General features: G+C 34.1%; 1 protein-coding gene across 6 annotated transcripts in view; it reads right to left on the minus strand.

Moving 5' to 3' along the window:
• LOC143257066 (gem-associated protein 5-like) overlaps positions 1-24,719 on the minus strand; it is a 100,695-nt gene extending 75,976 nt beyond the window's left edge. For 2 of the 6 annotated variants that reach the window (XM_076515206.1, XM_076515257.1), the window contains exons 1-4: positions 24,368-24,697; positions 20,119-20,482; positions 11,829-12,010; positions 5,465-5,579 (exon numbers count right to left, since the gene is read on the minus strand). In XM_076515206.1, coding sequence (XP_076371321.1) covers positions 5,465-5,579; positions 11,829-12,010; positions 20,119-20,415 — 594 coding nt within the window. In that variant the 5' untranslated portion in view covers positions 20,416-20,482; positions 24,368-24,697. Of the gene's footprint in view, positions 1-5,464; positions 5,580-11,828; positions 12,011-20,118; positions 20,483-21,596; positions 21,772-23,854; positions 24,030-24,127 lie in introns of those variants that run through there. The other 4 variants (XM_076515236.1, XM_076515226.1, XM_076515216.1 and 1 more) reach the window with 4 other exon arrangements.
• Between the last annotated feature and the right edge of the window lie 1,183 nt (positions 24,720-25,902).

Genomic DNA, 25,902 nt, shown 5'->3' on the forward strand with positions numbered 1-25,902 from the left:
AAAACAACTGCCATTCAGTCAGTATGTAAAAACTAATAGCCTTCCAAAAGTACCTTGGTTCAAAAATGAAAATGGAAACAACTAGCATCCAAGTATAGAATCACTGATTTGACTCAAAAAAAAATACCTAAAATATACTTGACCAAGACTATCAACAAAATGGCAATGAAATGTTCTACTAATTTTATATTAGGTTTATCATGTGTTGTCCAAAGTCATAATTTTCCTATACTGAAAATGTATAACTGATAAGTACTTACATCCTTCCTCTCATAAGTTTAGTTAATCTTGTTCAGTGCTCCCTTCTATATGCAAACATTTTCTTTATGCATGCCACAAGCTTTGTACTCCTCCCTTGTTGGAATATAATAATTCCAATGTGTCTCTCATGCAAATAATCATGTGTCACCTATCAACTAATGCAATGCTTACACGACACATGATTTCACTTTAAAGTTTGGCAGAAGGTATGAGCACCAAAGAAGTGGGGGGAAGGCTGGGAAGTGTGAGCAGACATAAGTCCCTATTTGAAATACATTTTCACTACAGAAAAATTAACTTCTGATAGAGTACTTAACTCCTCTCAGAAGATTAGTTAGAATACCACACTGAGAAGGAGAAAAGCCTATGTGAGGAAATAAAAGCACACCAAAAATGTCTGAAGTATACCTCTGATGACAAGAGAAAGAGATTTGGAGATCGGAAGAGATGAAACACAACACTTTTGAGCCAGGTATACCCTTTGCCTTTGTGTATAATTCATAAAACACAAGAGTGGAAATTGGAAGGTACAGATCAACTGCATCCAAAACCTCTTCTATAGGGTCCCAACATAAATGTAAGGGTTGGATGGTGATCATACCATCTTCACCTCCAACTCAAGAATTGGGATGTAATATTTGCTTCAATTTCTGAGTACTACACAAAGATAAACACCCTAGAGCATGCCAGAGCTGGCTATACAGAATTAAAAGGATGGATTCAACTTGTACAAGGACTTATGTTGATTAGTTCACTCAAATCCAACACCTCAATGCTGGAAACTAACATCCATGAAAAGGTAGGATGAGGGCTCCCAATCAAAAGAGATGACCTACATTACAGATGTAAGAAACTTGTAACATGGGTTGTGTCAACCATCTAGTTGATGGATCAATTCAAATGTATGCATAAATGAATAGTAGGTGGCTATGTCAACCACTTAGATGATGAATTAACTCTATGATAGTGTAAATAGTATAAGAAGGCAACATTAGCTTGTAAGGTGAAAGATCAACTCCAGTGGTTATGGATATTGTAGAATATGTAAATAGTATAAGGAAGCAGCAGCATCCAAGAAGGTGATGGATCAATTCTTGTAACAGTATAAATATTATCATAAAGACATGTCCACTATCAAGGGGATGAATCAACTGCTGTAGAGGTCATGTCACACAAATGCCAGCAGAAGACCACAGCCCTACTCTTGATTAAATGGTTATATCAAACTTTTTAGTGGAAACCATTCAGGAGAGTGCCTCCATAGTCAATCACCAAAGCAGCTTGGAAATGAAAAGTGGCAAGGACTTCTGTACTCCATTCAAAGAAAGGGATAAGAATACATTGGAAAGTCAAGAGAAACATCATTATTGAAAACATTGCAATGGGTGACTACAATAGTCTATTTTGAAAAGCAAATCATACACAGTTATCCACTAAAGGCTTTACCTGTGCAGTCCAAGGGTAGCATTGTAATGAACAGCCATATTTATGAAGTAACTATCTCGAGGTAAATAACCATCTACTAATATTGCATAACATCCCATATCTACAGTGACTGAGTGGAGCCATGGATGACAGAGCACAAGTAAACATGGTTTATAGTGTGGATTTTAGGTTAAAGAATACCTTGTCATGCCCTACTTACCTCAGAGGGGGATCTGTACAAAAAAAAAAAAGGAAGAAACAAAACTTACTAGTTAAAGTCCCACTGAAATCACAGAGTACACGGGAGAAAAATTATATCCAGATATGCAGAAAATCTTGATGTGGTGAAGGTAATGGGAAATAATGGGGACACATGCTAGCTTAGAGAATCTCCTCCAATGGTCAACGAAGATGGGAAGTGATGGAAAATGTGAGAGGATAAATTTGATGGGAAAACACATGAAACAAGGTACAAGAAAATGGAGAGGAGTAGGCCAAAAAATTGAGAAGACAGATCCAACTTTTAAGGGCTGAGGAGGAAAGGTCACTCAGGGATGAGGAATGCCAGGGAATGAAAAGATGGTTGTGTGTACCCCAAAGGATAGCTGTGTATGCAATATAACACAATAGACCCCTGACAGGACACAGTAGTCTATCAGAGTCTGGACAAGGGTAAAAATAGAAGAAATGTAAGAAATTGGAAGAAAAGGAGGAACAACCTTCCCAAGCCCCATCAATCTTAAGGAAAAAGGGACATTGAGGATAAAGAAGACAATAGGTAGGATTATAAAGGATACATAAAACGTCAACTGCAAACAAATCAGATTGGCAACATCTGAAAGCCAAAAGGGGAAGTAGATAGGTCTTAAGAGACAAATGAAACAAGAAGCACAAAGAAAGTGGTTCAAATGGTGAAAGAGTCAAGGCATGGAGAACCACATTAATGATGAAACCGCAACTCCAGAGTATGAATGTGTTTAGGAAAGATATAAATGACATAACAAAACATGTATGGAGCTAATGCAAGTTCAAAAGGCAGAGTCCAAAAACTGCTAAACCACTCTGAGAGAAATAAACCAAAGATAAAGTCACAATTGAATGGCTATAGAGATGTGGAGATATGAATTGGAGACATCCATTTTTGTCATCCACATTCCCAGGAAAGATGCCATTCTCAGGGTGAGAAAGGACTCCATAGTGAACTCTTGGAATGTGATGAAGTGAACGAGACACAACAAATCAATAACCAATCACCAATCCCCAGTTTTTTTGGAGACCATAAAAAGACAGAAAGGAAACGGAGTGAGGAGAAATGGGAGGCAGGAAAAAATCATGAGAATGAATGCCTCTTAAAGAACCTTTGCCTCCTTTTTATTTTCGACAAAGAGGAACCTTACTGGTTGGAAACAAATCCAACAATAATGTTCCTCCTGGGTAGTCACTGGTAGTGTTAACAATGGACATTATGATGAAATGACCTCGACTAAAGGAAGAACCCAGATTTGAAGGAAAAGATGAAAGGTAGGAGGACAAAGAATAGGAAGTAGGTATAAGTGGCATGGAAGGCTATGGTTGAGACAAACAGGCCACAAAAGTTGAAAGGGTGGACTGCTGTTAGTGGTAGTGTAAAAGACAATGTCAAAGAAAAGGAGAAAGTGATAAGTCCTTGTGATAAGTGGAGAGTAAATTAACACAAGCCAGACTAGAGTCCCTCCAGATAAGGTCCCATCAACAAGGAAGCTATGTATCATGATAGTGGAATACCCCAATCCAGAGAAACAGAAAGTAAGGGAGAGGACAACTGTAACCAGTATAGAAGAACCAAAATCCAGAAACAAATATCTCTGAACTGAGTCCCCTTTAATGGAGCAAAATCACATGGAAAAGGGAGAGCTTGACTGATGTTGGTGTAGATCCCTTGCAAGGTTCCATTGTTCATAAATTGTCCACTGTAGGGATCTGATATGGTCATAACAGAGAAGAACCAATGCAATCACGGAAAACCACATTCCCAAGGTCAAGTACAAACAATATCCAGATGCACACCCACCAACTTATGTGCTTTGTCAAGCCAACAGAGCAGGTTGACTCTCAATAAGGAGGAAGAAAAATGATAGCAGAAAGAGGATCCCATGCAAGGTTCCATCATTCATAAACTGCTCACTGTAGGCATTTCACATGACTAATCACTAATCCCCAGTTTTCTTGGGATCAGAAAGAGAAAGGAGTAGTAAAGCCCCTTTAAGGGACAGTGCATTGGTTTGATACCCCATTGCAATATGTGAGAATGTGTCCCTCTGAAAGAGGTTGTATCTCTACATTTACACCTCAGTAAAATACCTACCAAACAGCCAAAGTGAAAGTGAGAAGATGGAGGGTACCAACAATTTATCTCTCGGGATTTCTGTAGAGAGCCTCTGAGAGGAGATGTACAGAAGACAGATACTGTAGAAGGGTGGTAATGGTAAAACAAAGATGAGAATATTGGGCACATGGGAAACTAACATTAGATTTGGGAACCACCCTGCCAAAGAGGTTAATAAAAACCCAACAACTGGTGATACAAAAGGAATATCAAAAATGGTTGAGAAAATGTTCATGCAACAAAAAAGTATAATGAAAATAAGAAGTAAGAGAACAAAACAAAACATCATAAACTTAAAATACAAAATATGTGAAAGTCAGGAAAGATGTAGGAGAATTTTCAGGTTGGAATTGGGAAGGAACAAAAAATTTGGGAGAAGGAAAAAAATAATCAAAATCACTGACTTGCTGAGAACTGTCAACTCAATCTGAAGGAGCTTGGGCAACATCAGCAGACAAAGGGTGACCCAAGTGACACTCAATTTCTCGATAGTCAAAATTAGGAAGATCAACAGGTAAGTCACGCACACCCGAGGCCAGTTGTTGGTGTGATCCTCAAACCATTAATGCTGACTTCAGAATTTACAATTTATATAAATGTGGTAATATATAACCAAAAACAAAATACAGAACTACTTGAAATGAAAAATTTGTCCCACGGGAGCCGTGAAACACAAAATGTCTGTATTTCAAAGTTTCCAAATGAGAAGTGAAGGTTCAGTAGAGAATTGTAAATGGAGTTGCATGCATCACATTAGCATACTATGCTACTATTGGTTAATAGATGTTTCACAATGATTTGGATGAGAAACACACTGGAATGTACAAATTCCAATGAGGAACGAGCATAAGGCTTGTGGCATGCATAAAGAAAAGTTTGCAAATAGAGAACAGCACTGGACAAGAATAGTTACTATTTTGAAAGGAGATAATTACTCTATTGGAATTTAATAACATTGTTACATTAATTTGTTCAAATTTGTAAAACATAACTTATTCAAAGTTACAACTATTTCAAATAAATATTGTTTACATATTTTGTTACACAACTTCTTCAAATTTATAACTAAGTTGCATAATGTAAGATATACATACATGCAATTCTTTAGTTCTTTAATATAAACACTATTCAGTGTTTCAACTAACTTAACATAACAGTTTAATTTTAGAAGGTGCACATTTTAATCATCAACTGCTGAGCATGATCTGGTAGTTAAAGAGTTTTAAGCTAGCTACATACAATATCTTAATATTAAGAATAAAACAAAAGTTTGATACTTTCCTCAATTCTTGAAACTCATTGTCCTGAACAATGTAAAATTACAAGCACAAATGTATTTAATGAGTTTAAAGTAATTATTACAGTACCTGTTTCTCATTATTTTATCATGTGTTTTGATGGAGTTTTACTCACCTTTGTATTTCTTGACCATGAAAGTGACATTACATCATCCCCATGACTTCGAAGTATAAAAATCACTTTGCCCTCCTTGCTGACATCATGAATAACCACTAAACCTCCTTTGAACCTGAATAAAAAATAAATCAACTGAAAAATTCATAACAGACATTAAGGAACCATTTGGTCCTTCAAAGTTCTATCTACACATTTACCACTCAGAAAAAGTAAAATATCCACCTTTAATATTTCAGAAAAACCATAAACTTCCCCTCTTAAACTCTTGTTGAGTCCTGATACCCATGCCTCTCATGAACTAATCATTCTGTTAGGAAAATAAAAATAGGTACAATGCAACCTAGTCTGTCTTTTTCAAATCTAAAACTTGGATATTTTCATCCTATTGTCTGCACAATGCCACATAAAGAAACTAAAGAACTTTAACCTATCAACAACCCAAATAATCTTATAAGTTGCAATAAGATCACCTCTTGATATTAAAGTTAGAAAAAATTAACATAATACTCTGGACAATTATAAGAGAGCTATAACTTCTGAAAGATTCTTCTTCTTTTCAAAAGAAAGATAATTTCAGAGATCTTATCCTCATAAGGTAACCTTTCTATCCTTGGATTCATTCTAGTAGCTCTCCAATGAACCATTTCCTATAATTCAATATATTTTCTCAAAAATGACTGTACACAATATTTTAAGAAAGGCCTTACTATTGATTTATGTGTAAAAACATAATTACCTCTTAAACCAATAATCAGTATAAATGCATCTATAAATACATACTAAACTACTATTAGCAATGCCATTGAGTGATTTCTCATCTATATTAAACATGCCAAATTATAATTACCTAAATGTATTACTTTATTGTTACTATAAATTAATAACATTTTCTATTTGTTCAAGCTACTAGGTGATACAGTTCATTTCTGTAATACTGTGGTAAATGAATATACTATGTGTTTCTATGTTCTTATAATATTAAAGTATTTAATATGAACCTATCCGACTGAGAAAACCCTCATGCTGATATCCTTGTAGTTGCCTTTATTCCTTTGTTGTTCTATAGTTGATAATACCTTTATGCTCATGGGGATGAAACTGCTGCAATATTATATGTTTTGTCTCATCTACATTAAAATGAGAATTATCAGTGACATGGGCAAATGTGATGTTTCTTGTGAACTATGGAATGCTAGAGTCAGTCTAACTGAAACAATCTTTATGAGTAAGCTGTTTAAGGAGAAAGTCCAGTAAAAGGGACACTATCAGACCATAAAAGCAAGTATGCACATGTTGTTTTTGTTCTACATTTGTTGTAAGAAAGGCTGTTCATCTTCTATTTCACTTTGTGCTAAGCTTCACTTCTTTTAATATCATGACATGTTTTTTTCATAAATTTAGCATTGTTTTGTAATTAATATCATGAACACAACTCCTGTCATAAGGCAGACATATCCCAATGCTCAAAGAATAGTTCACTTTTAACTGAACATATTATAGAGGATAGGAAAGATATGTTTTTCACAATACCTCAATATCCTTAACACAGCTAAAAATACCCAAGAGTTTAATATCATCAGCAAACTTTACTAATTATGCCTCTACAAAGATCATTAATGTAACTAATAAAAAGCACAACACTATTAACAAATGTCCATTTTGACTGGACTCCATTAATAAGTTATTTTTTCTCACCTAGCCACTTTCTAATCCAAATAAATATTTTTCTAACCTCCACCAGTGTTACAAGTTTCCTACACCTAAAATGTATTTCTGATAGATACTTACCCCTTCTCACAGTATTAACTATTCTTTTTCAGTACTGCCCTCTATATGCAAACGTTTTCTTTATGTATGCCATAAGCCTTGAGTTCCTCATTCATTGGAATATAATAATTCCATTGTATCTCTCATGCAAATCATCATGCATCATAATTTATAATCTATCAACTGACAGCAGCATGGAATTCCCACATGATGCCTACAACTCCCTTTACACTCCTCTACTAAACTTTTATTTTGAAGTTTGGCAAAAGATGAGTGCACTGAGGAAGGGGAGAAAGTGAGAGAATGGATCCAGATCAGAGGAGAGGAATCACACCACTTCTGAGCCAGGAATACTCTTTGTCCTTATGCATAATTCATAAAAGCACAAGGGTGGAAATCTGGAGGTGTAGAATGGCTAAGATGAATTGGACTATACTTGGCAAGTCAATTTCATCCAAAACCTCCTCTACAAAGTAATGACATCATGATGAGAGTAGAATGAAGATCTTACCATCTTCACCACCAATCCAAAAATTGAGAATTAAGACCCACACAAATTCCTGAGTACTACACAAGAATCAAAACCCTACAGCAATCTGGGATTGGCCATCTGGCCACCTTTGACTTCCATCATTCACAGATAGCTGGCTGGATTACTGTAATTTTTGTAACTGGAAATATTTCAAGAGTATAAATGGGCAATTTTGATTTAGAATTCATCCTTGAGAAGGGAGATAAAAAGATCCTGAAATAGGGTTAATTTCCACTTTGTTACACACTTTTTTGGGTTCTTCAAACCCAGCTGGTTGGCTCATTTACCATAATTTTTATATGGCAACTGGAAACTGTCTGATGGTTATAAGGGATGTTTTGTTTTAGAAATTTTTCTAAGAAGGGGTATTAAACACATCTTGATTTTCATTCTGATTATAAACTTTTCACTTCTATTTTAAATCACAGTACTTAATCAATTAAATGAGCCAGTTATTATCTTCCACAAAGCAAGATATACAGTTAGCATCTGACATAGTCATTAGGGATTTAACAAAAGAAAGAATAAATGGAACATTATAATTATTTAACATTGACTTTTATACAGTCTTAACTTCTCTAATGGGTATCCTCAGCAAGTTACCGTAAATAAACTTCATTGTTTAATACTTTAAGAATAAATACACTGCTTATTGATACATAAAACAGGAATAAATTACATAATTTATTTTCACATAGCTAATGAGGTGTAAAAAAATTCTTAAAAGTTTTGGATTATTGACAGAAGATGAAAACAAACTTATGTTGATTGGTTCATTCAAATCTAACACTTCAACACTGGGAACAAATGTCTACACAGAGGTAGGATGGGGACTCACTATCAAAAGGGGTGAATTGCACATGCGACAAATCAACTCCAGGTAGTGTGGAATGTATAACAGGAGGCCACATCAACTTTAAGGTGACAGACCAGCTCACCTGCTCCAGTCTTTTATACCCCACTCAACTGCCATTGGCAATACACTCTCCACCTACATCAGTACACATTCTATCCTGATACTGTATATAAGCACCTAATTCAATTAATTTTATCATTTTTTCAAGATTGACACCATTCCAGTGCCTAACTCTGACTCTTAATGGGGAGGAAAGGCAAGAGTGTCAGTGGAGGTAAGTATTATTGGAAATACACTTTCACTTTTGGAAAATGTTAACTTCCAAAACATACCTAACATCTGCTAACAATATAGCTATAATTCCATACTGAGAAGGTGGAGAGGCCAACAAAAGCATTGTCCATACAAAAAGCATTTGCATAGAACAAGAATGTACCAAAATAAGAGTGGTACACAAGTGTGGAAACCACATTACATCTCTTCAATTACAGGTATTCTCTTCAATCAGAATTTAGTTCCTGTATCAAGGGTGGAACAGTAAATGAATAACCTTCATTATATAACAGTCCCATCCAGACAGTAAAGTTCCAGAACTCAGGATTGGAATTAAGAGGTCTTAGTCTATATATCTTTCACTGGTGTCTACGGCAAATGGATCACAATATTCAATGTACAGATATACTTTTGTTTGGATCCCAAATTGTGGCTACATAATGATGCATTCCAAACAATTTCCCTGCAATAGATCTAGACCTTGAACCACAGGCTATTGTGAAAGGAAGATTAATCTTCCACCCATATACCCTGAAATTTCTGTTCCCAAAAGTAAAACATTTGTGAAAAGATGAAACTCAGGACACACTAGAAGCTAAAGAAAGTCTAGAGACTCATAACAAGGAAAAAAGGAAACAGTTACATTAATTCATGACTCCAATGCTTCCAGGATGCTCACTAATATCTGTGGATAAAAAAAGAGGAGCATCATGTACCATAAGGGGAGTTACTAAAAGTAGGAGTACTCCCACTAACAACGCATCTACTGAATAAAGCCCAACAATGTACAAGTTCAGGGGGGAATAAGAATATCTCAGAGCAAGAGTGAGGGTCAAACAAATACATTAAATTGTGATCTGTTCAAAATGAACACAGGATCCAGTCTGGAACCCCACATATCCAAAGAAAGATTTAGTCTATAGAATCAAAATATATACCCCTCTGACAATAGTAAGCTAAAGCACATAAAAGGGCAAATGAGAGCACAAAATATATCTATCCCATCATGTATGAAAAGAGTAAATCTTCCAGCTTGAAAGAGTATATCAGAAATAGGAGAAAACACTAAGTTATCCCCCTAACCTTTCCACCATCAAGGAAGGAGTAGACCCAAAGGCAACCAAGGAAAGCCACAAGTTCTCATACACTCAAGTAATTAATTGAAGAAAAGGAACAGGAGGTGGTTTATACAAATTTGCCACATGAGAAGCTGACTTATTAAAGAAATGTGTTGAAAAAACAGAGTCCAAATTACCCCAGAATGTGACAGATCACCAAAAAAAGCCTCCTTAAAACCCCTAGAAGAAACACCCTCTAGGCCAAACATGTCTCCATCTCATAGTGGATCAAGTCATGGACAGCTTCAACTGACAGTGACCCTCCCCACTCACTCACATCTGTAGAGAGATACTTGATAAAAGAGGAGGAATAGGGAAGGTTTAATGAGTCACCACTCTGACAACACTAACATGGGAAATCATGCCAAAACGAAAAACATAACCAATGTTTTGTCAAGAAAAGTGATAAAATTATCTGAACACAGTGCTTATATATAGTACCAGGACAGAGGCATATAGACTTTGGTGGAAACTATATTGCTAAGGGCAACTGAGTGCAATATAAAAGAATGGATCAAGCAAAAAACAATCAGACCAATGCTTAGCTGCGTGGAGGAGTAAAAACCATGGAAGTCGAGTAATAGCTGTAAGTGTCAAAAGATGGTATGTTTTAATAATCCATGATGGTATGTTTCGAAATAACCAAAAATAAAATATTAAAATGAAAAGCAGTCGCACAAATGAAATAAAGCTAAATCAACAGATAACATGAAAGTATGAAGTGGAAAAACTGATATTTTTGTATTACATCCAAGAATGTTAAAATATAACGTCAATAAACTTTTATAAAGTTCAGTGTATCGATAAGTTGAGAAACATAGGGTTTTACTGATATATGGTCATTTGAGGTACTCTATGAGTACAAACAGAATATCATGTATTTTATCAAAGTAAATGTCAAAGTACAATGGATAATAGATTTTAAAAAAATTAAACAAAAATGTTAATAAAATCTAAATAATTTCACAAGAGCCTCTGAATTGTCATTTGAAGTTAATTTTTCCATAACATTTGTGCCTTGTCTTTGCCCACCTGACAAAGAAGTCACTCAATTTTTGATTAACCAAATGGCACTGATTCAGTTACTCATCCATCTGACTAGCACTTAACCTCCCTAGAAAACAATTGTTTAAATACCTCAGACACCTTTCTAAACTCAAGATCCACATTGCCCAATATACTTCCCAAATTATATATGAAAGTATGTTAATAATAATTAAACCATATTGAGATATTTTGTTCAGAAAGGAAGCAAGTTGCAGTTTGGGTAGATATGTATTTCTTTCTTTGGACAGGTAAAAATTTATCCTTGTTATCCTAAATGACATGACCTGCTCTGACAAACTTATTTAAATGCATTTCAGACTTGCTCAACAAAAAAAATCGAAACAAAGTAAAACAGTGCTATTAGCAGCACTTATAACTGATACTAATTAAATTAAGTCAAAAGATGTAATTTTACTTTTTAATTCAGCAAAATAAATCATTATTCTGGTAAATAAATATATATATCTTAAACAAATCCATGCCAACCTTTTGATATTTCATTTACAGTTTACATTTACATATAATACTAGAGTAATGCTTGTCTAAAAGTGTTAATACTCACACCAACTGTTCTGAGATGCATTTAGTTTCAGAACAGCTGGTATGGGTATTAACACTTTTATCCCTTATTTTTCTCATCATCATGAATAACTGAAACTAAATATTCTGACTCTACAGAACTGCTTATTTATCCTACTTTTAAAAAGTTATGTATTTGAACTTAATTACAATAAGGGTAAAGTTTTTATTTTCTATGTGCATCATTACCCAACAGCTAGAAGCTCAGGTTTAGAAATACAAGAAGTTAGACAGAAGATCAGTGTGCTGGATGCTGACTGATAGCGAACTATTGTGTCATGGAGAAGATCCCAGGCTGCTAAAAAACCTTTGTCACCACCCATGAAGACAATATCATCTCTGTTTCCTCGCCAATCCAAACATGTGACTTTCTAAATATAAATGAAATAATGCAGAGTCCAGTTCACTTATTTTTAACAAGTAATTTACTTCTTTGAAAACATTGAACAGACAACCTGATTAATAGGCCTAACTCACAAATAAAACTCAACAGTCACTTGTTACAATTTCTCTACTCTTTATGGCACAAAATCAAAAAATATAAGCACTTTATTCATTTACTAACTGACACACCAACAAACTTCCTGATTAACTGGCTCACCATCTGATTAACTCAAAAACAACAACTCTTTATTGTTTTATACAATATAAATTTTTCTCCAAGTATCTGGAAAACTAAAAATGCAACATGCACATCATGTACACTTGGGCAATTAATTTTACACTGATTAGTTGTCACATAAGACAATCAAATAGTCAAGATTACATTAATGTCAGGAAAATAATCAACCAATTGATATTACTGCTTTTTGTTCATTCAAAATGATCAAAATACTGCCATTGTAATTTCTCCTTATTGTTCAGCTTAATTAGTAAGGGTTACAATTCACAACAATAAGCAATTAATAAAAATTAAGTATTAAGGATCACATGTTTCATGTGTGAATAATCAGTTAGTTGGTTGAATGTGATCAATTAATGAGCCTAAAGATTAATTTATTAACAAATTCCAGTAACTGCCCAGCTATAACATCAAATTTAACCACCCATGAAATTCCTAGGTGTCATACACTACATAATGCTTGCTGCTGCTTGTAAACAACACAATGTATATACAAAAATATTATTTTAAAAAAATATCCTAAAATACTGGAATTTTCAAGTTTCAAGCCAATTCAGAGTATTTCCTCACATAAATAGCTATTCTTGTTCAGTGCTGCCCTCTATATGCAAAACATTTTTATGCATGCCACAAGCTTTCTATCTCCCCTCAATTAGAATTGAACGTATGCTTTGACAGATTGAAGATGAAAGGCGGAAGACTTTCAAAACATCGTCCTCTACACTTGTGTCTCCACAACAGGCAGTTGCCGTCCATTCTACAAAATTTCATTATAGAATTGATTGATTCCAATGCCTTTCTCATGCAAATAATCATGCACCAACTCTCCCCAGTAAGGGTATGGCATACTCTCCTGATAACTCTCTCTATTAAATTCTACTGAACTATCAGAAGACACTGATTTTCAATGAGAGTGAGAGAATGTAAGTACCTATAGGAGATACATCTTCAGTGTAACAAAATTATAAGTTTTATATGGTACATTTCCTCCTCTCACAAAAATAACTAGAATTCCACATTATAATAGGTGGAGGGTCTGAGGATTTGGTTCCCCTCAGTGGACTCAGCAGATAGCCTGACATGGCTTTGCTGTAATAAAACCACACACAATGGAGGGTCTGATGCAAGTGAAAGATAGAAGCATCCTTCAAAAAAGTCCAAAGGATACTTCCTAAGATGAGATAGTCAGATTCTAGGATCTGAAGTGAGAAACTGCACCATTTCTGAACCAGTTATACTCTACATCCATCACAGAAAGATGTAGTATATATATGGGCAGAAAACAGAGAATCATATCCAACTGGGAGAGAACTATAGCCAGATAGCAATCCAAGCCATGCAATATTTATTAAACTCTCTTCCAGAAAATATTAAAATGGGAAGTAAGAAAAGGATGTGCTCCTAAATATAGAGTGACTAGAGTTAACAAACCATATAGCACAAGTCGACTACATTCAAAACTTATGCCACAGGGAATCAACATCTGTACACAGGTACGATGAGAATCATACTGTAGGAAAGTCAACTACAATTCAAAACCTTGCCACATGGTACTGACATGCATGCAAGGATAAGGAATAGAATTATACCAGTGACAAGTCAACTACAATCCAAAACTCAGCCATCTAGCAGGGGTGGGTAGAAAAGAGACTGGTAAGAATCTAGTACTTCCCAACTCATGAACAGAGCACATGTGAATACAATAAATTGATAGACTGATCTGAGAAACTGACAACCAGCATCAAAATGATGTAAACAATTTTCTTCAAAAGTGAAATTGACTGGAACCACCCCAAGAGCAATAACGTCCTCAAAACAAGAAACATTGAAGGATAGCAAAATAGAAAGAACCATAACAATCCACAATTACCTCCTCCATAACCCACAACATTGATGAGGTATAAATAAGGGAGCAACAGAGACATATGCAATATATGTGTGAAGACTTATGTTGGTCATTTCTATTCTAAATCCAAAACCTAGCCACTTGGAACCAACATCCACATGGGAGTAGGATGAAGGATCCCAATCAAAGGCATAGGCTGCAATTTTGATGTCTCACTCCCATCTGTTTTGATATTTGATATTGGAGGATACCACATCATCTACATCAGTATAACACCACTGCCCAACTCTCAACTGAATGGTTTCATAATCATTTCTATTTTTAATTTGTATTTCATTACCATATTCAGAAGAATGCTTCCACAGTTCCGCCAACTAAAGGGTAGTAAGGACTCTCAAACTCTACTAGAAAAAAATGAAGTAAAATATGGTGGAGAATCCAGAGAAACAACAACACGTGAAACAGTGCAACGGGTGACCATGAAACCTTATTTCTAAAAGCAGACTATACTGATTTATTCAATATCAGGGATGGGTAGCTATCCTCTTCTGCTTTACTCATGTAGTCTATGGGTGAGAACAGTTTGGTATGGGTAAACACAAGAATTTTACCCAAGAATAAACCTACAAGTAATCTTGAGAAACATCCCATACAGTTTGAATTGTGTGGAAATGGAATTATAATATACAAGTTGATATGGCTTGTCAGTGTTGATTTGAACAGTTAAAGAAAGCCTGGCCAATGAAAAAATAAGATGTTAAATTGAGTGAGAAGACATTCAAAGCCAATAATATGAAAATCCCAACTAAATTGGCAAGGAAAATAAACATGAACAGAGGACAGCTGCCAAAAAAGAAAGAAGTGGGAAGAGATACCACCAAAGGAAACTATGGAAGCAATATAACAAAGAGCATGTACAGGACATAGAAGTCTATCTGAATCAAGATGAGGATAAAGGTGTGGAAAATCAGCTAAACAGTGGAATTACTCACATGACCTTTAAAGTGTTAGGGAGAGAAAACAATTAGGAGAAAGAAAATGATATGTAGAAGGGTAAAGAGTACATGAAACATCAATGTTAAGTAATGAAACCACTTATGTGCACAGGAAAATAGGAGAAGGAAGGAGAACATAAAGAAAGGAGAAACAAGGAGCACTGGAAGAGTGGCTCAAACATAGACAAAATGATGCAGTGCAGGACCACATTAATATCCTCATCCAGAAGGTGATACCAAAATAGAGCATGACAGATCTGGAAGGAACACATCCATAGGTAAAGTGTTGGAGAGGTAAATACCAACAGAATCAGAAAAAAAAGGAAAGGTGTGAAATAGGACTGCTCAAAAGCCAAGACAGAAGACCCCACATTCCAAAAGTCAAGAGAGGAAATCTGCAAAATGACTAAAACAGTGGATTGATCAGGAGGAATCCCTGGACTCAAAAACCAATGAAGAAAAATTCCATTTGAATTGAGAAACAAGCAAGAAAAGAGGCTAATCATTGAGAGAAGCCTGATCACTTTGCCAATGACCAGAGGTAGACCAAATGTGAAGATAAAGGAGAGAAAAATCTGGATGAAAAATTGGTGACTGAAACTGACAAAGAAGAAATGGAAACAGAAGAAAATGTAACTGAGATAGAATTTTTAGATGGAGAAGCCACAGAAACTGCAGCTGAGATGGCCAGGAAAGACCTATCAGAAGGACTGAATAGATTGTCAAGGTTGAATGAAATCCCCAAGACAAGAAGAAAAACAAGAGGATAGACAAATGTGTAGGTCCAATCCTGGCTTAAAACATTGACAGCCAGAGTAAGAAGATAAAGAACAGGTGACTGAAGCCAAGGATAAGGGATGTGACAAAAGCCCCAATGAAGAGAAAGCCACTAGTAAAAAGAAGAGGGGTTGAGAGACAACCCCTTTCAACAAATCTTGTCTGAACAGGAATCTCATCCATAAAAAGAACAAAACCACCTGAAACATGACACATAATAATTGAATATCAAGCATGTAGGACAAAAAAGACAATCCAACATATGAATACAGAAGGAAGGAAAACAGGTGCTGCCATGGCAATTGAGATAAGCAACCATTGAAGATAAATCAGAATGGATCATTACTAGAGTTCTGGCCCAATAGAGATAATGAATGAAAACATGATCTAAAGTAAGAAGCTCCAGGATGTTGAGAGGATAAGACCTCTCAGCCACAGACCAAAAACCCAGAATCTACCATTTGATCAACAGACACACTCATTCTAGAAGGGTTGCATTCATTAAATGTGGCAAATCAGATGAGGAAGTGGAACACTTACCACAGCCAAGAGCAGGAAGAAACACAATAAGAGTCAACTAAGGATCCTTGCAAAATTCCACTGGTTGTGAAAAGCCCATGAAAGAGAAAAATGTTCTCTTTCATAAAAAGAGAAAAAAAAAAAAAGTGATGTTCGCATACAAGCCTGATCTGAAGGGATAAGGGCTACCATGAAAGATCATATTTCCAAAGTGACAGAACTTCACAAGCTGTAATTAAACAGCAAACCCAGCTAGTAAAGTTGAAGAGGAGAAAAGTGGACCCAACAGAGATGTGTAGAAGAATACCCAAATGAACAAGATAAGTCACTGTGAAATCTTTTCCAACTTGATCAACAGCCAGTTATAGCTGCCTCCAGGAGCAGTTAATATAGATAACAGGTGGAATCCTGTTCAGACTGAGCAAGCAATAGGCAGTTGACAAAAGAAAGAGGAAAGTACAACCTGAAAGCATATAATGCTCTGGATACCTCACAAAAAACACAGGACCAAAGAAAGTCTGAAGGGCTTTGCACAAAAGACAGAAACCACACTGTGGAGAATAAACTGAAGAGAGGGTTGCAAATGACAAAATATTAGGATATGCAAATAATCAATTGCAAAAGTATTCTTTGTCATCAAAAAACATGGAAAAAAAGGCCACATAAGGGTAAGAAATGACTCGGGTAAAATGGGGCAGACTGATAATTAGAATAAGACAGCTCAAACCTAGTACACGCCATAAGTCTCCAATGAGGACAACAAATGGCCTGCAGTAAAAGCCTGGAGAAAGATGATGAACAGATGCAATGGCCTACAGAGAGAAAAAATCTTGTACCACCACAGACAGACTCATATCAGTGGAAATATTTCCAGTCTTGGGGAAGGAAAAAATATACCAGGGACAAAGAAAGTGGGGAATGAAATAGTAGGACAAGTCCCTATGGCACATACAAAGCCTTAGATACATGATCAGTGACTTGTTGAGAAATTTATATGCAAAAACGGTGATAAATTTATATGCAAAAACATGACTTAGATATATGACTGAAAACATATCATGAAAGGAAATACAGAAATCCTGAAAAGAAAGAGGTGACAAATGAATCTTGGCCAAGGTTGCAACACAACCCAGAAAACCCTAACTACAGTGAAACCATGTGTAAAGTGAGAGTCGAATATAACACATAAGCTGACATGGAGGTAATAATGAATCACAGAAAAATGGGTAACTGGACAGAACATATCTGAGAAATCATGTCAATAAAGTATTGTATTAAGCCTAGCTGATTCTGCAGGAGGGGTAGGGTAAAAATATAGTGATGTAAAAAGGTTCTCAAATCTTATTTGGCCCAAGCAGGTTTAGCTTGTTCAAGAGGATTAGTGAGGCAAGCTAGAGCAGAAGAAAGTTGACCCATATAATGAGCAATCTCACATTATATAACAAAAGTTAAATAGAACAACTCACAGTTGGAAAATGAACCACAGAATTCATTGAAAAATACACAAATCAAACAAAAGCTTTTGATGTAAAAAATGCAATGTAAGAAAAAAAAGACTGAAAAATTATGTTAAATTTAAAAATAAAAAAATGATGATGAATAAATTCTATTTCAGAATTAAACTATTAAAATCCCAACGCACATGAAGAGCACCAAAAGAAATAAAAACATCTGAACACAAATGTTGCCAAATGCAAAGTGATAAAATGATTTTTGCATGTAGAGGACAGCACTGAACAAGAACAAATTATTATATGAGTGTAGGTAATGTACCATATCAGAAATTATTTCAGTTACTGTTCATATCATCATTAAACATATTAAGATGAAAAAGGAAAAGTATGTTATAAAATATATTTTGAAAATAAACCATGTAAGTATAAAATATCAAACTATCATAAAGCTTAACATGTACCACTCTCTCTCTCCCTCTCCTTCTTTTCAGCTCTAAAAATTAACTTTCAAATAATTAGAACTAACCATTTTATAATGTTCTGTAAACCAGATTTTCTAGGCATGTTACATGTAAGGGAGCAAAAACTATGTATATTACTTCAAACAAGACATTTTTTTAATCCTTAAATCTGAAAAAAAAAACTTATAAATGGTTTATTTGCTCTTTTTACTGTAGCTAAATATTCAATTGAAGGTTTCAGGCTTCCATCAACAATGACATCTACAACACTTTTTTTTTCTCTAACCCCAATTCTTCTCTCACCTTAGAAGCCTTTTATGTATTTCTAGTCAATAACTTTATTCTACCCAATAATCAAACTAATTTCTCAAACCCAGCCCAGTTATCAACAATGGAAAAGAGAAGCATTCTTAGCTTCATCTAGCACCTTGATAGGAATTTGAAAATACTACTGTCCAAGAAGCTATCCAAATTAATGATATATGTCTAATGTTTTTTATCACTTAGTACAATTTTTATCAATTACATAAAACATAATATATTTTAGTTTAAATGGAAGAATAACCTTTAATTTACCCACAACTACTAACCATTAAACTTTTGATATAAAACCTTTAAGTATGATCTCATTTTCTATTGTGGTAATCACAGGTAAAACTGCAACCAAGAAACAAGTATTGAATTAATGTTTGAAAAGGAGTTGCTTGCACATGAAAATTAAGAAAAGTAAATAGGTGTCAATTATGTCAAAAGAAAATTAGTAACTTAATGCAAATATTGACATATTTCTATCCAAACTTTAAAATATCACATTGAACAAGCTAGTAGGCTTCTTGTTGACTGATGATATCTTTACCAGCTAGTGGAGCTGGGGAAATATGCTATTAATTCACCCAAAAAAACAATTAAGACTCAACAGAGCCCCAATGCAGTATTTCACATGTAATGTTTATTTATTAAGTTATCAAACTTTATAATTTTATGGTCAGCTTGTTTCAAATTGACATTAAACCAGGAATACTAATGAATAACTTGAACATTAAAGTAAGAAAAATTTATAACATTTTTCTATATCCATGTCTACTGTATGACAGAGTGAAGGCAATGAATGTGCACTACTTTAACTAGCTTAAGTGATAGTGAACATGTTAACTACACCTATGAATAGATTAACTGTTATTTATGTAAAATTAAAATGCTGCTTACTTAGTTTAACATGGTTATGTTGTTAATTGGAACCTTTACAGAGAACAAGATTGTAAACTGCTTACAAGAGAGGCTATGAGTCATGATTATATCGTCAGAATAAAGTCATGAACTATCATCACCAAGTTTTGGATTCTAAGGTTGTTATTAGCTAAAATATTTTCCTGTAATTTAACTACACACGTGTTTTGCCAGATGATTTGTAGTGTGTGCTAGTTGTTTAATCAATAATTTTAAGAATAAATAATTATATTTAGATTACAATGTATTCTTTGTTGGGTAACACTGATGGCCCAGATGTACTTCCGTCACTTTTCTCTTACAAGACAGGATACATTTAATAAAACAACATTTGGTCTTTGACCTATAAAACAAAATAAGATGACTACACCAAAATATATATGAAATGTTAATGTAAAGCACCCATAAAGTTAATCAATTTATTTCAAATCTTCAGCCTCTTAATTCTAAACTGCTTCATGCAAAAGAAAAGTAAATCACTATCATAATTTTTCTACATATTGATGAACATTAAAAAATTATTTTAGATTTCAAAATATTTTATTTCTGCATTTAAAGTATTTCTAAATATATCTGACCTGATGTGTCACTTGTTCATAGAGCAACATGTAGTTTGCTGTATCAAAAATCTTAACTTTCTTGTCATCAGCACAAGAAACTAACCAGTTGGCCTTCTTCACGTTTCGACAAAATGAAATAGCAGATATTCTATCTGCATGAGCAGAAAACATTCCTATGTAAACTGGAGGAGATAAAATAACATCCATAAGAGCAATATTTCCTCGAGACCCATAAGCATATATCCCATTTTTGTTACAGTCGCTAACTTTACTGGAGTACCAATTAGGTGAAGGGCCTATGTTTTGTCCTGCCATATTTGTCACTAGTACAAGGTGTTACTTCTTTCTCTTACTTGTTTTCCTTAGGTTAGAAAATTGATATCTGGAAATAAAATAAAGCTTAAGTTACTGACATTTTATTACTTTAATAACTAAACTAAGAGATTTAAATAGATACTGTGATCCCTCCATACCTGAACACACATCTTTAATGAACAGTCAACCTCAAAAATTTGTAGGACGACTAAAATGAATAAAGTGATTGTTACACTAGGGTTATATGTTTATGAACATGTTGTTGTCAGCACCTCACACAAATTTAGAAGAGGAGTCAATGATTCACTGATGGATAATGGGTCATGTAGATTTAATTTAGACTTTTCTTATGGTTGAATATATACAAACAACCTTGAATGATCAAATAGTCAAAGTTGTTGAGTTATTGGATAGAGTTAAAAGATAGACTATTACAAGCCTCAACAAATATTCTCAGAACTAGGTGCTAGGTGTGCCTATCTAACTTTGCTACTGTTTGTACTAGGAAATGGGAGCTATTGTTTATTTATTTATTTTCATAGCAATAAGTACATGCTAATTATCGCTATATAAACAACCACATAATACAGGGTGTTCGAAAGTCACTGTGCACTTATATATTTATTAACAGACATGTTTCAATATAGAATGCAGGAGGTAAATTTGAATGAAAATTATAAACAATGTTGAAAGTGACCCCCCGTTGCCATCAATACAGGCCTGGATCCTTCTTATTTTGTTTCTAAACACCGCTATCAGTTGCTGGCTTGAAATCAATACAGGCCTGGATCCTTCTTATTTTGTTTCTAAACACCGCTATCAGTTGCTGGCTTCATTTGAAATAGACTAAATAAAATATGATTATTTGGAATACAAAGAATGCAAAACTGCAAAGTGACTTTCAAACTCTATGCACAAATACGGTGGAAGAAAATACTAAGTGTCACATTGAATATTTTAGTCACCATGGCAACCTGGTACCTGGTATTTATCAAGCCCTGGGCCATGAGGATGCTTTCTAGGATAAAAATCTGTCATATGAGAACACGTTAAGGGTCTTAAAAATATTTTCTCTTGTATAAAGAAAGAACACACCCTATCAATACACATGATACAAAACTGTATGCAGGAATTTAAATGGGATGCTACACAGACTTACAAATAAATAAAATTATAATCACCAAAACTAATGAGTCAATATGCCCAGTTATTGGAGATATGTACCCCTCCTTGCCTCTCTCCACAACTGTAGCATGTTCTCTTAACCTAAACTCTAATGGAAACATCTAAATGGGCTCTCTGCTCAGATTTATTGCTTTTCACATACAACAGCAGTTCAAAATTCCAGCAATTAAACTGTAAAATCAAAAGAATACAAGTGTAAAAAAACTGGAAATTAAAACTGTTAGAATACATAATAGTATGTTACAGTCTGCAATCATTCTTCAAAAAAATAAAAAAAAATTCACTTTTTTCATATTTCTCAACTGTTCATTCATAGTAAATTGACTGTTCTGCTACAATTAGTGTTAGAGTGGGGAAAAAAAAAAAAGATAAGCATAAAATTTTACATTGCCCCTAAAACTTTCTGAATGAATATCAGGTGCTTTTTTTAAAGTAAAGTTTTATATTTTATGTTTTTCAGAATCAGAGTTTGGGTAAAGTATATTTACTACAGATTTGTCTGTGATATCATAGAGCCATTACCTAGTCACTATTTGTGAAAGATAATTTTCATGTTAAGAATAAAAATATTTAATTTCATCTTACAGTTTTCATACTGTGTGTACAACATACTTGTAATTCTTACTAGAAGCTTACACAATTTTGTGAAGATACATTTCGTACATTCAGGATTATAGTAAACATTATGTATAGCTCTACAGATACAGGGGTCAGTGCAATGCACTGACTCATGTTTGTAGGCTTAAATTCTATTTAGTTTCTACTAGCAACAAAAGTATTGTCTTGATGCTTTAAGGTGATTTACCCACCAATGTACTGAGATCCTTTCTTCAGCCATTTCAACAGGTTAAGAAGTTCAATGTGATAGACAGGTTGTAATATTTACAGGACTGTGAAAAAAGTGCAAGTAAAAAATGCAACTTCTTCACATTTTTTAAATAAGTTCCACATCACTTCACAAAGGTGGTCATAAAAAATCAATGACAAAACTACAAAGTAAAACAAATAAGGTTATTAAAAAATACAAATTGCATTAAAATAATTCAAAAGCCAAACACCATGCACAGATGCTCATATGTACTAGCCTAAATCCAGGACTCCATCAGCTTCTCACTCAGATTCATATTTACTACTGGTCCAGAGAGATGTGACTGTCTCAATCAATTCTTTAAAATTGTTATTCTTCATATTAACTGTATTTTGATCAATATTAATTTCCAATTTCAACAATCTACAAGAATAATAACTTTACACCTGTCTTCCTTTTCAATTTCAGGATTCTGTTGCCTCTCGATTACATATAAATGACAGGTTCAATATTCAGGTTCTCTTACTCTTTTCTTATGTCACTCATTACAGCTAGCAAATCTGACTTGGAAATGCTACATTCAAAATTCTCATCTGTCTGTGAGTTCTACCTTCATTTTATATCAAACATCTCCTTTCATGTTTCACTCGGAATGGCACCTGAATCATTTACTTGTTGATGCAATCTCTTAACTTCTTCACCACTAGGCTAAGGAAAACATTCCATACATCCTGTTCTATAGCATATATTACTGTGCTCACAAACACTTGGAACGAGATCTTCACTGTTATGCAACTAATCTGTGAATTTATATTTCAGTACTTTGAATACTCTTAAAGGTTTTAATTAGGAGGTTCATACTAGAGCAAAGTTAACAGTACAAATCCATAATTATACAATTTTAACACAAAGTTGAACTGTTCTTTATCAATAATTATTATTATATTTTGCTTACCTTAGAGAAGCCAGACTTTTGTAAAACAACTACAGGGTGTGTTTAAATAGTATAAAAAATATCAGCAAAACACACATATCATTGTTACAATGTCAATTACTCAAATTGTTTATTTTTCCATAACATATTAGGCTTCTAATCATTTGTTTCAAACACTTTTATTTCTGATTTTTTTCAATCTAATTTTAATCCAAAAAAGTAAAATATTTTAATTTTTAATTGCGCTTTAGCTCAGAAGTCAGTGCCATTCTTTGAGATGGGAAAGGGAAAGGAAGTGAACTATATGGTTTTTTGGCATTTAATTAATTACTTTCAAAATTGTTTATCACTGAGATATTAGGCATGGTGTAATACAAGTACCACATTGAGATATTTAACTTCTCAAAAATAACTTCTATAAGTTACTCCCAAACACTATTGATCTTACATCTATTCCAACTTAACTAGTTCCATGACTTTATAGTTTGCATAAAACACACGTTGCAACTGACCAATGTAAAACTTTACTGTTGTTACAATTTGTTCTGTAGAACTAGAAGTATTATAAACAATGTCCAATAATGTTAAAAGGAAAAGCTTTCAGTTTCAGTAAAAAGATAAAAAAAAAATCCTGGAAAACAAAAGACTTTCAGACATCTAACTCTAAGTAAAAGAAAAAATAACATATCAGTAAGTAAAATGCTACAAGGATTCCAGCCTTCCACTGAAAATCAGTTAAATATAAATAAAATCACTCGCAGCTAAAAAGCAAACAAATTACATACCTAGTATGAGGAAAGATGACACAGACTGACGAACCTCATCTATGTTTGATTTATTACACAAAATGAAAACTACAACATCCAGTTAGAATAAAGATATGAATTATTTTATTTTAAAAAGTCAAAAATTACTTACTAAGTTACTAACTACGGATAATTATGGAAACCCATTATTTTGTCAAAAATATTAATATTACTCTAATGTGCAGGATTTTGAAATGTTAGAAACTTTATTACACCTACCTCATTTAATTTAATTATATTTACAATTTACACACTACGATAGTAGTTGTAGTAACATTAGTAATTGAATTTGAGTTGCAAGTTCAACAAAGCCAAATTTTTTATCAATTTTGTACTGAATATTTAGGTGACCTGACACTGCTGTTTCTGTATACATAACAAAATAAATACCACGTGAAAGTATAATTCACTAATTACGTTATCATCTTTCTCTTTTGCGCGACAATTTACATTTTGCTTTACTTTATATATCCGTTGGTGTCAGACAGAATTAAAAAAACGAAAAATACATTGTTTCCGAGAGCACATATTCTTATAGAAGACGAGATTAAACTTCGATTCTTGAACTCATATTCGTTTGCACGCTTCAAGCTATTATTTTAATTTATAGAAAATGTAAAATGGTGTTACTGTTTTGATTTAATTTAATCTTACTTCAATTCCAAAACAGAATTAGTTTACAAAACTACCATAAAAAGAGATTTTGAATAAGTAGCTGGGATACCTGAAAGTTGTGTTAATATTTAATAACAGATTTTCACTTCTCAATTAGATTCAGGCGTGTTTATCCCGATTCAAAATCCCTTTCTTTGTGTATATAAACACGGTACAGAGTACAACATTGAAATGCTCTTCAAATAGTGAATTTAGAATTTGTAGCTGTGATATTTTGAAAGCTAATAAGCGTCGGGCTACTAAATTGGGTGGCCGGGCATGGCCAAGCGCGTTAAGGCGTGTGCTTCGTAATCTGAGGGTCGCGGGTTTGCGCCCGAGTCGCGCCAACTACAGCCGTGGGGACGTTAAAATGTTACGGTCAATCCCACTATTCGTTGATAAGAGAGTAGCCCAAGAGTTGGCGGTGGGTGGTGATGAGTAGCTGCCTTTCCTCAAGTCTTACACTGCTAAATTAGGGACACATAGCCCTCGAGTAGCTTTGTGCGAAATTAAAAAAACAAACTAAATTGGCAGGTATATTTGTATTCCACAAATGGAATATGTTTACAAATATGTTATGCAGATATAACGTATCTTACATTCTATAGTGATATGGATATTTCAATGTTATATATTAAGCTTGTTTTAAACGAACAAAAATATATCTTTGCAGAGTGATTAAGGCGTCAAATTAAACTGAGGTTTAGCCAATGCTGTCAGGGAACAGAGGTCACGAAGCAACGCTGTTCACTAAACAATAATAAAAAATATATATGTTAAAACGGCTGGTTTGGGTTGAGAAATTTTTTATATAGAGGAGCGAACATAGAAGGATGACCTTCTTCGGTCATCGCCAAGTTCATAAACTGGACCTGACGATGACTGAAGAAGGTCGAAACGTTGTTCGACCTCTATATAAAAATTTTCTCAACCCAAACCAGCCGTTTTTACATATATATTTTTCTCTACAAATGGATTTTCATCACTGAATAAAAAAAATAAAAACAAGTTTAATATTCTAAATTCAAGTACACTTTCCTTATTTAGTTCTCCCCTAGTTTTGCGACGGTAAATACCGATTTTCTACAACGAGACATTTG

Source organism: Tachypleus tridentatus, chromosome 1 (genome assembly GCF_004210375.1).
Source record: "Tachypleus tridentatus isolate NWPU-2018 chromosome 1, ASM421037v1, whole genome shotgun sequence".
NCBI lineage: Eukaryota > Metazoa > Arthropoda > Merostomata > Xiphosura > Limulidae > Tachypleus > Tachypleus tridentatus.